Source organism: Procambarus clarkii, chromosome 25, assembly GCF_040958095.1.
Source record: "Procambarus clarkii isolate CNS0578487 chromosome 25, FALCON_Pclarkii_2.0, whole genome shotgun sequence".
NCBI classification, from domain to species: Eukaryota; Metazoa; Arthropoda; class Malacostraca; order Decapoda; family Cambaridae; genus Procambarus; species Procambarus clarkii.
In genome coordinates, this window is record NC_091174.1 from 47,699,880 (window position 1) to 47,710,669 (window position 10,790).

At 60.9% G+C, this 10,790-nt stretch overlaps 1 protein-coding gene across 1 annotated transcript in view; it reads left to right on the plus strand.

The window, feature by feature from the left end:
• Window positions 1–9,296, plus strand: part of LOC123750105 (uncharacterized) — a 76,137-nt gene extending 66,841 nt beyond the window's left edge. Inside the window, exons 5-6 of the mRNA XM_069331130.1 lie at window positions 8,581–8,760; window positions 8,877–9,296. Coding sequence (XP_069187231.1) covers window positions 8,581–8,760; window positions 8,877–9,296 — 600 coding nt within the window. The remainder of the gene's footprint in view (window positions 1–8,580; window positions 8,761–8,876) is intronic.
• The last annotated feature ends 1,494 nt before the right edge of the window (window positions 9,297–10,790 follow it).

Here is a 10,790-nt window from a genome sequence, read left to right on the forward strand (position 1 = left end):
CAGGTACAGCACCATCCCCCCTGCCAGTAGAGGGGGGCTGGAGCTATAGGTCCAGCATCAACCCCCTGCCAGTAGAGGAGGTCTGGATCTACAGGTCCAGCACCAACCTCCTGCCAGTAGAGGGGGGCTGGAGCTACAGATTCAGGGCCAACCCCTGCCAGTAGAGGAGGGGAAGGAACTGCAGGTTCAGCACCAACCTCCTGCCAGTAGAGGGGGGCTGGAGCTACAGATCCAGCGCCAACTCCCTGCCAGTAGAGGGGAGCTGGAGCTACAGGTGCAGCAACAACCCCTGCCAGTAGAGGGGGGCTGGAGCTACAGTTCCAGCACCAACCCCCCTCCTAGTAGAGGAGGGCTGGAGTTACAGGTCCAGCACCAACCCCCTGCCAGTAGAAGGGGGCTGGTGCTACAGGTCCAGCACCATCTCCCTGCCAGTAGAGGAGGGTTGGAGTTACAGGTTCAGGACCTACCCACCCTGCCCGTAGAGGGGGCTGCAGCTACAGGTCCAGCACCAATCTCCTGCCAGTAGAGGGGGGGCTGGAGCTACAGGTCCAGCACCAACCCCCTGCCAGTAGAGGGGGGGGGGGCTGGAGCTACAGGTCCAGCACCATCCCCCGGCCAGTAGAGGGGGGGCTGGAGGTACAGGTACAACACGAACCCCCTGCCAGTAAAGGGGGGCTGGAGCTACTGGTCCTGCATCGACCCCCTGCCAGTAGAAGAGGGGCAGGAACTATAGGTCCAGCACGAACCCCCGGCCAGTAGAAGGATAGCTGAAGCTACAGGTCCAGCACCAACCCCCGGCCAGTAGAAGGATAGCTGGAGCTACTGGTCCAGCACCAACCCCTTGCCAGTAGTGTGGGGCTGGAGCTACAAGTCCAACACCAACCCCCTGCAAGTAGAGGAGGGCTGGAGCTACAGGTCCAGCACCCCCCCCCCCATCCTGCCAGTAGAGGGGGCTGGAGCTACAGATCCCGCACCAACCCCCTGCCAGTAGAGGGGTCTGGAGCTACAAGTCCAACACCAACCCCCCTGCCAGTAGAGGGGGGCTGGAGCTACAGGTGCAGCACCAACCCCCTGCCAGTAGAGGGGGGGCTGGAAATACAGGTCCAGCACCAACCCCCTGCCAATAGAGCAGGGCTGGGGCTACAAGTCCAACACCAACCCCCTGCGAGGAGAGGGGGGGGCTGGAGCTACAGGTGCAGCACCAACCCCCTGCCAGTAGAGGGGGGCTGGAACTACAGGTCCAGCACCCACCCCTTGCCAGTAGAGGAGTCTGGAGCTACAGGTACAGCACCATCCCCCCTGCCAGTAGAGGGGGGCTGGAGCTATTGGTCCAGCATCAACCCCCTGCCAGTAGAGGAGGTCTGGATCTACAGGTCCAGCACCAACCTCCTGCCAGTAGAGGGGGGCTGGAGTTACAGATTCAGGGCCAACCCCCTGCCAGTAGAGGGGGGGAAGGAACTGCAGGTTCAGCACCAACCTCCTGCCAGTAGAGGGGGGCTGGAGCTACAGATCCAGCGCCAACTCCCTGCCAGTAGAGGGGAGCTGGAGCTACAGGTGCAGCAACAACCCCCTGCCAGTAGAGGGGGGCTGGAGCTACAGTTCCAGCACCAACCCCCCTCCTAGTAGAGGAGGGCTGGAGTTACAGGTCCAGCACCAACCCCCTGCCAGTAGAAGGGGGCTGGTGCTACAGGTCCAGCACCATCTCCCTGCCAGTAGAGGGGGGTTGGAGTTACAGGTTCAGGACCTACCCACCCTGCCCGTAGAGGGGGCTGCAGCTACAGGTCCAGCACCAACCCCCTGCCAGTAAAAGGCGGGGCTAGAGCTACAGGTCCAGCATCAACCCCATGCCAGTAGAGGGGGCTGGAGCTACAGATTCAGGGCCAACCCCCTGGCTATAGAGGATGGCTGGAGCTACAGGTCCATCTCCAACCCCTGCCAGTAGAGGTGGGGGGGGGGGGGCCTAGAGCTTCAGGTCTAGCAGGAACCCCCTGCCTGGAGCTACAGGTCCAGCACCAACCCCCTGCCAGTAGAGAGGGGGCTTGAGCTATAGGTCCAGCATCAACCCCCTGCCAGTAGAGGGGGGCTGGGGCTACAGGTCCAGCACCATCCCCCTGCCAATAGAAAAGGCTGGAGCTGCAGGTCAAGCACCAACCCCCTGCCAGTAGAGGGGGGGGGCTGGAGCTACAGGTCCAGCACCATCCCCCTGTCATTAGAGTGGGGCTGGAGCTACAGGTCCAGCACCAATCCCCTGCCAGTAGAGGGGGGGGGGCTGGAGCTACAGGTCCAGCACCATCCCCCTGTCAGTAGAGTGGGCTGGATCTACAGGTCCAGCACCATCCCCCTGTCAGTAGAGTGGGGCTGGAGCTACAGGTCCAGCACCAATCTCCTGCCAGTAGAGGGGGGGGGGCTGGAGCTACAGGTCCAGCACCAACCCCCTGCCAGTAGAGGGGGGGGGCTGGAGCTACAGGTCCAGCACCATCCCCCAGCCAGTAGAGGGGGGCTGGAGGTACAGGTACAACACCAACCCCCTGCCAGTAAAGGGGGGCTGGAGCTACTGGTCCTGCATCGACCCCCTGCCAGTAGAAGAGGGGCAGGAACTATAGGTCCAGCACGAACCCCCGGCTAGTAGAAGGATAGCTGAAGCTACAGGTCCAGCACCAACCCCCGGCCAGTAGAAGGATAGCTGGAGCTACTGGTCCAACACCAACCCCTTGCCAGTAGTGTGGGGCTGGAGCTACAAGTCCAACACCAACCCCCTGCAAGTAGAGGAGGGCTGGAGCTACAGGTCCAGCACCCCCCCCCCCCATCCTGCCAGTAGAGGGGGCTGGAGCTACAGATCCCGCACCAACCCCCTGCCAGTAGAGGGGTCTGGAGCTACAAGTCCAACACCAACCCCCTGCCAGTAGAGGGGGGCTGGAGCTACAGGTGCAGCACCAACCCCCTGCCAGTAGATGGGGGCTGGAACTACAGGTCCAGCACCCACCCTTGCCAGTAGTGTGGGGCTGTAGCTACAGGTCCAGCACCAACCCCCTGCCAATAGAGCAGGGCTTGGGCTACAAGTCCAACACCAACCCCTGCGAGGAGAGGGGGGGGGGCTGGAGCTACAGGTGCAGCACCAACCCCCTGCCAGTAGAGGGGGGCTGGAACTACAGGTCCAGCACCCACCCCTTGCCAGTAGAGGAGTCTGGAGCTACAGGTCCAGCACCAACCCCCTGCCAGTTGAGGGGGAGCCGGGTGCTACACATCAAACACCAACCCCCTCCCAGTAGAGGGGGGGGGGCTGGAGCTACAGATCCAGCACCAACCCCTGCCAGTAGAGGGGGGCTGGAGCTACAGGTCCAGCACCAACCTCCTGCCAGTAGAGGGGGGCTGGAGCTACAGGTCCAGCACAAACCCCTGCCAGTAGAGGCTGGAGCTTCAGGTCCAGCACCAACCTCATGCCAGTAGAGGGGGCTGGAGCTACAGGTCCAGCACCAACCCCCTGCCAGTAGAGGAGGGCTGGAGCTACAGGTCCAGCGCCAACCCCCTGCCAGTAGAGGGGGGCTTGAGCTACAGGTCCAGCACCACCCCTCTGCCAGTAGAGAGGGGCTGGAGCTACAGGTCCAGCACCAACCACCTGCCAATAGAGGGAAGGCTGGAGCTACAGGTCCAAGGCCAACCTCCTGCCAGTAGAGGGGGCTGGAGCTACAGGTCCAGCACCAACCCCCTGCCAGTAGAGGGAAGGCTGGATCAACAGGTCCAGGGCCAACCCCTGCCAGTAGAGATGGGCTGGAGCTACAGGTCCAGTACCAACCCCCAGCCAGTAGAGGGGGGCTGGAGCTACAGGTCCAGCACCAACCCCTGCCAGTAGAGGGGGGCTGGAGCTACAGGTCCAGCATCAACCCCCTCCCAGTAGAGGGGGGGCTGGACAGCACCAACCCCCTGCCAGTAGAGGGGGGCTGGAGTTACAGGTCCAGCACCTACCCCCTGCCAGTAGAGGGCGCTGGAGTTACAGGTCCAGCACCTACCCCCTGCCAGTAGAGGGGGGCTGAAGCTACAGGTCCAGCACCAACCCCTGCCAGTAGAGGTGGGGTGGACCTACACGTCAAGCACCAACCCCCTCCCAGTAAAGGGGGGGGGGCTGGAGCAACAGATCCAGCACCAACCCCCTGCCAGTAGAAGGGGGGCTGGAGCTACAGGTCCAGCACTAACCCCCTGCCAGTAGAGGGGGGCTGGAGCTACAGGTCCAGCACCAACCCTCTTCCAGTAGAGGGGGGCTGGAGCTACAGGTCCAGCACCAACCCTCTTCCAGTAGAGGGGGGCTGGAGCTACAGGTCCAGCACCAACCCTCTTCCAGTAGAGGGGGGCTGGAGCTACAGGTCCAGCACCAACCCCCTGCCAATAGAGGGGGGTTGGAACTACAGGTCCAGCACCAACAATCTGCCAGTAGAAGGGGTCCTGGAGCTTCAGGTCCAGCACCAATCCCCTGCCAGTAGAGGGGGGGGGGGCTGGAGCTACAGGTCCAGCACCACCCCTCTGCCAGTAGAGGGGGCTTGAGCTTTAGGTCCAGCACCAACCCGCTGCCAGTAGAGGGGGGCTGGAGCTACAGGTCCAGCGCCAACCCCCTGCCAGTAGAGGGGGGCTGGAGCTACAGGTCCAGGGCCAACCTCCTGCCAGTAGAGGGGTGCTGGAGCTACAGGTCCAGCACCAACCCCCTGCCAGTAGAGGGGGGGGGGCTGGAGCTACAGGTCTAGCACCCCCTCTGCCAGTAGAGAGGGGCTTGAGCTTTAGGTCCAGCACCAACCCGCTGCCAGTAGAGGGGGGCTGGAGCTACAGGTCCAGCACCAAACCCCTGCCAGTAGAGGGGGGCTGGAGCTACAGGTCCAGCACCAACCCCCTGCCAGTAGAGGAGGGCTGGAGCTACAGGTCCAGCGCCAACCCCCTGCCAGTAGAGAGGGGCTGGAGCTACAGGTCCAGGGCCAACCCCCTTCCAGTAGAGGGGGGCTGGAGCTACAGGTCCAGCACCACCCCTCTGCCAGTAGAGGGGGGGCTGGAGCTACAGGTCCAGGGCCAACTTCCTGCCAGTAGAGGGGGGCTGGAGCTATAGGTCCAGCACCAACCCCCTGCCAGTAGAGGGAAGGCTGGAGCTACAGGTCCAGCACCAACCCCCTGCCAGTAGAGGGGGGTTGGAACTACTAGCCCTGCACCAAGCCCTGCCAGTAGAGGGGGCTGGAGCTACAGGTCCAGCACCAACCTCCTGCCAGTAGAGGGGGCTGGAGCTATAGGTCCAGCACCAACCCCCTGCCAGTAGAGGGAAGGCTGGAGCTACAGGTCCAGGGCCAACCTCCTGCCAGTGGAGGGGGGCTGGAGCTACACGTCCAGCACCCACCCCTTGCCAGTAGAGGGGGGCTGGAGCTACAGGTACAACACACCAATCCCCTGCCAGTAGAGGGGGGCTGGAGCTGCAGGTCCAGCATCAACCCCCCCCCCCTGCCAGTAGAGGGGGCTGGAGCTTCAGGTCCAGGACCAATCCCCTGCCAGCAAAAAGGGGCTGGAGCTACAGGTCCAGCACCCACCGTTTGCCAGTAGTGTGGGGCTGCAGCTACAGGTCCAGCACCAACCCCCCCCCCCCCATCTTGCCAGTAGAGGGGGCTGGAGCTACAGATCCCACACCAACCCCCTGCCAGTAGAGGGGGGCTGGAGCTACAGGTGCAGCACCAACCCCCTGCCAGTAGAGGGGGGCTGGAACTACAGGTCCAGCACCCACTCTTTGCCAGTAGTGTGGGTCTGGAGCTAAAGGTCCAGCACTAACCCCCAGCCAGTAGAGGGGGGCTGGAGCTACACGTCAAGCACCAACCCCCTCCCAGTAGAGGGGGGGGCTGGAGCTACAGGTGCAGCACCTACCCCCTGCCAGTAGTAGGGGGCTGGAGCTACAGGTCCAGCACCAACCTCCTGCCAGTAGAGGGGGGCTGGAGTTACAGGTCTAGCACCAACCCCCTGCCAGCAGAGAAGGGCTGGAGTTACAGGTTCAGGACCAACCCCCTGCCCGTAGAGGGGCTGCAGCTACAGGTCCAGCATCAACCCCCTGCCAGTAGAGAGGGCTGGAGCTACAGATTCAGGGCCAACCCCTTGCCAGTAGAGTGTGGCTGGAGCTACAGGTCTAGCACCAACCCCCTGCCAGTAGAGGGGGCTGGAGTTACATGTCCAGGACCAACCCCACCCTGCCCGTAGAGGGGGCTGCAGCTACAGGTCCAGCACCAACCCCCTGCCAGTAGAGGGGGGGCTAGAGCTACAGGTCCAGCACCAACCCCCTGCCAGTAGAGGGGGGGCTAGAGCTACAGGTCCAGCATCAACCCCCTGCCAGAAGAGGGGGGCTGGAGTTACAGGTCCAGGACCAACCCCACCCTGCCCGTAGAGGGGCTGCAGATACAGGTCCAGCACCAACCCCCTGCCAGTAGGGGGGGGCTAGAGCTACAGGTCCAGCACCAACCCCTGCCAGTAGAGAGGGCTAGAGCTACAGATTCAGGGCCAACCCCCTGCCAGTAGAGGGGTGGCTGGAGCTACAGGTCCAGCACCAACCCCCTGCCAGTAGAGGGGCGGGGGCTGGAGTTACAGGTCCAGCACCAACCCGCTGCCAGTAGAGGGGGGCTGGAGCTACAGGTGCAGCACCAAACCCCTGCCAGTTGAAGGGGGCTGGAGCTTACAGGTCCAGCACCAACCCCCTGCCAGTAGAGGAGGGCTGGAGCTACAGGTCCAGCGCCAACCTCCTGCCAGTAGAGGGGGCAGGAGATACAGGTCCAGGGCCAACCTCCTGCCAGTAGAGGGAAGGCTGGAGCTACAGGTCCAGGGCCAACCTCCTGCCAGTAGAGGGGGGGCTGGAGCTATAGGTCCAGCACCACCCCTCTGCCAGTAGAGGGGAGCTAGAGCTACAGGTCCAGCATCAACCCCCTGCCAGTAGAGGAGGCTGGAGCTGCAGGTCAAGCACCAACCCCCTGCCAGTTGAGGGGGGCTGGAGCTACAGGTCCAGCACCGACCCCCTACCAGTAGAGGGGCCTGGAGCTACAGGTTCAGCACCAACCCCCCTCCTATTAGAGGGGGGCTGGAGTTACAGGTCCAGCACCAACCCCCTGCCAGTAGAAGGGGGCTGGAGCTTCAGGTCCAGCACCATCCCCCTGCCAGTAGTGGGGGTTGGAGTTACAAGTTCAGGACCAACCCCACCCTTCCCGTAGAGGGGGCTAGAGCTACGTGTCCTGAACCAACCCCCTGTCATTAGAGGCGGAGTGGAGCTACGATTCAGGGCCAACCCCCTGGCTATAGAGGATGGCTGGAGCTACAGGTCCATCTCCAACCCCCGGCCAGTAGAGGGGGGGGGGGGGCTAGAGCTACAGGTCTAGCAGGAACCCCCTGCCAGGAGAGGGGGCCTGGAGCTACAGGTCCAGCACCAACCCCCTGCCAGTAGAGAGGGGGCTTGAGCTATAGGTCCAGCATCAACCCCCTGCCAGTAGAGGGGGGCAGGGGCTACAGGTCCAGCACCATCCCCCTGCCAATAGAAGAGGCTGGAGCTGCAGGTCAAGCACCAACCCCCTGCCAGTAGAGGGGGCTGGAGCTACAGGTTCAGCACCAACCCCCTGCCAGTAGATAGGGGGGGCTGGAGCTACAGGTCCAGCACCAACCCCTGCCAGTAGAGGGGGGGCTGGAGCTACAGGTCCAGCACCAACCCCCTGCCAGTAGAGGGGGGCTGGAGTTACAGATTCAGGGCCAACCCCCTGCCAGTAGAGGGGGGTGGAGCTACAGGTCCAGTGCCAACCCCCTGCCAGTAGAGGGGGGGCTGGAGCTACAGGTCCAGCACCAACCCCCTGCCAGTAGAGGGGGGCTGGAGCTACAGATCCAGGGCCAACCCCCTGCCAGTAGAGGAGTGCTTGAGTTACAGGTGCAGGACCACCCCCCCCCTGCCAGTAGAGGAGGGCTGGAGCTAAAGCTACAGCACCAACCTCCTGCCAGACGAGGGGGCTGGATCTACAGGTCCAGGACCATCCCCACCCCCCTGCCTGTAAAGAGGGGGCTGGAGCTACAGGTTCAGCATCAACCCCCTGCCAGTAGAGGTGGCTGGAGATACAGGTCCAGCATCAACCCCCTGAGAGTAGAGGGGGCTGGAGCTATTGGTCCAGCACCATCTCCTTGACAGTAGAGGGGGCTGGAGCTACAGGTTCAGCACCAACCCCCCTGCCAGTAGAGGGGGGCTAAAGTTACAGGTCCACCACAACCCCCTTCCAGTTGAGGGGGCGAGCTGGAGCTACATGTCCAGCACCAGCCCCCTGCCAGGAGGGGGGGTGCTGGAGCTACAGGTCCAGCATAATGAGGCTGTCACTGACCACAGGTGATAATGGGGCTGACACTGACCACAGGTGATAATGGGGCTGACACTGACCACAGGTGATAATGGGGCTGACTCTGCCCACTGGTGGTAATGGGGCTGACACTGTCCACAGGTGATAATGGGGCTGACGCTGACCACAGGTGATAATGGGGCTGACACTGACCACAGGTGATAATGGGGCTGACACTGACCACAGGTGATAATGGGGCTGACACTGTCCACAGGTTGAGGACCTCCGCAGGAAGAGGAAGCCCGTCAAGAGGCTGGTGGAGGCTGGCCGGGTGTTGGCCGTCCAGGAAGACCAAGATGGCCGCCGCTCCGCCAGGATAACTCTACAAGACGGACAGCTGTACCTCCACTCACTCCTGCGTCAGCCTACGCCCGCCGACGCTCACACCCTCCAGGTTACTTTATTACACCCACTAGTCTTACTGACATTACTGATTTACTGAGTTATGATAACTAATATGATAACATTTTGTTGTACAGTTATCAGCATGATTTATTTCATTTTCTGCAGGAGAGTGAGGTTGTGGGCGTGCTGGAGCCCTCCTGCACCCTGGCGTTCCTTGACCTCGGGTGGGCGGGGTCAACAAGAGGGCGGGTCACCATCCGGCTGACCCCTGACACTCCGCTGGCCAGACAGTTTGTGTTGTTGTGTACGGGCCAGCGGGGCCACACCTACCGCAACACTAAACTGTTGCGGGTGTGGGGCAAGGGTCAGTCGGGGAGTGGGTGGCGGGCGGAGACTACGAGAGTAATGATGGTAAGGGAGGAGCTCGACTGCTGCCTGACCTCCAGGGGCAGTACCGGAGGTCAGGCCGGGCAGGAGCTGTGTCGTGCTGGTGGGTGTCGGAGAGTCCCACGAGTGCCCAGTTCATCATCACCACCAGGGACGACCAGGTTTACCAGTGGCCAAATGTCTTCGGTGATGTGGTGAGCGGCCTGGATGTGGTGAGGGCAGCAGTCAACCACAGTGACATTACGGAGGTGACTGTGGTGACTGTGGTGTGTGCCACTCTAGTTCACTGTACCACCACCATCACTACTGTGGTGTTGTGTTGCCACTCTAGTTCACTGTACCACCACCATCACTACTGTGGTGTTGTGCTGCCACTCTAGTTCACTGTACCACCACCATCACTACTGTGTGTTGTGCTGCCACTCTAGTTCACTGTACCACCACCATCACTACTGTGGTGTTGTGCTGCCACTCTAGTTCACTGTACCATCACCATCACTACTGTGGTGTTGTGCTGCCACTCTAGTTCACTATCACCACTACTGTGGTGTTGTGCTGCCACTCTAGTTCACTGTACCACCACTACTGTGGTGCTGTACTGCCACTCTGGTTCACTGTACCATCACCATCACTACTGTGGTGTTGTGCTGCCACTCTAGTTCACTGTACCATCACTACTGTGGTGTTGTGCTGCCACTCTAGTTCACTGTACCACCATCATCACTACTGTGGTGTTGTGCTGCCACTCTAGTTCACTGTACCACCACCATCACTACTGTGGTATTGTGCTGCCACTCTAGTTCACTGTACCACCACCATCACTACTGTGGTGTTGTGCTGCCACTCTAGTTCACTGTACCACCACCATCACTACAGTGGTGTTGTGCTGCCACTCTAGTTCACTGTACCACCATCATCACTACTGTGGTGTTGTGCTGCCACTCTTGTTCACTGTACCACCACCATCACTACTGTGGTGTTGTGCTGGCCACTCTAGTTCACTGTACCACCATCATCACTACTGTGGTGTTGTGCTGCCACTCTAGTTCACTGTACCACCATCATCACTACTGTGGTGTTGTGCTGCCACTCTTGTTCACTGTACCACCACCATCACTACAGTGGTGTTGTGCTGCCACTCTAGTTCACTGTACCACCATCATCACTACTGTGGTGTTGTGCTGCCACTCTTGTTCACTGTACCACCACCATCACTACAGTGGTGTTGTGCTGCCACTCTAGTTCACTGTACCACCATCATCACTACTGTGGTGTTGTGCTGCCACTCTAGTTCACTGTACCACCATCATCACTACTGTGGTGTTGTGCTGCCACTCTTGTTCACTGTACCACCACCATCACTACAGTGGTGTTGTGCTGCCACTCTAGTTCACTGTACCACCACCATCACTACTGTGGTGTTGTGCTGCCACTCTAGTTCACTGTACCACCACCATCACTACTGTGGTGTGTGCTGCACTCTAGTTCACTGTACCACCACCATCACTACTGTGGTGTTGTGCTGCCACTCTAGTTCACTGTACCACCACCATCACTACTGTGGTGTTGTGCTGCCACTCTAGTTCACTGTACCACCACCATCACTACTGTTGTGTGTGCTGCCACTCTAGTTCACTGTACCACCACCATCACTACTGTGGTGTTGTGCTGCCACTCTAGTTCACTGTACCC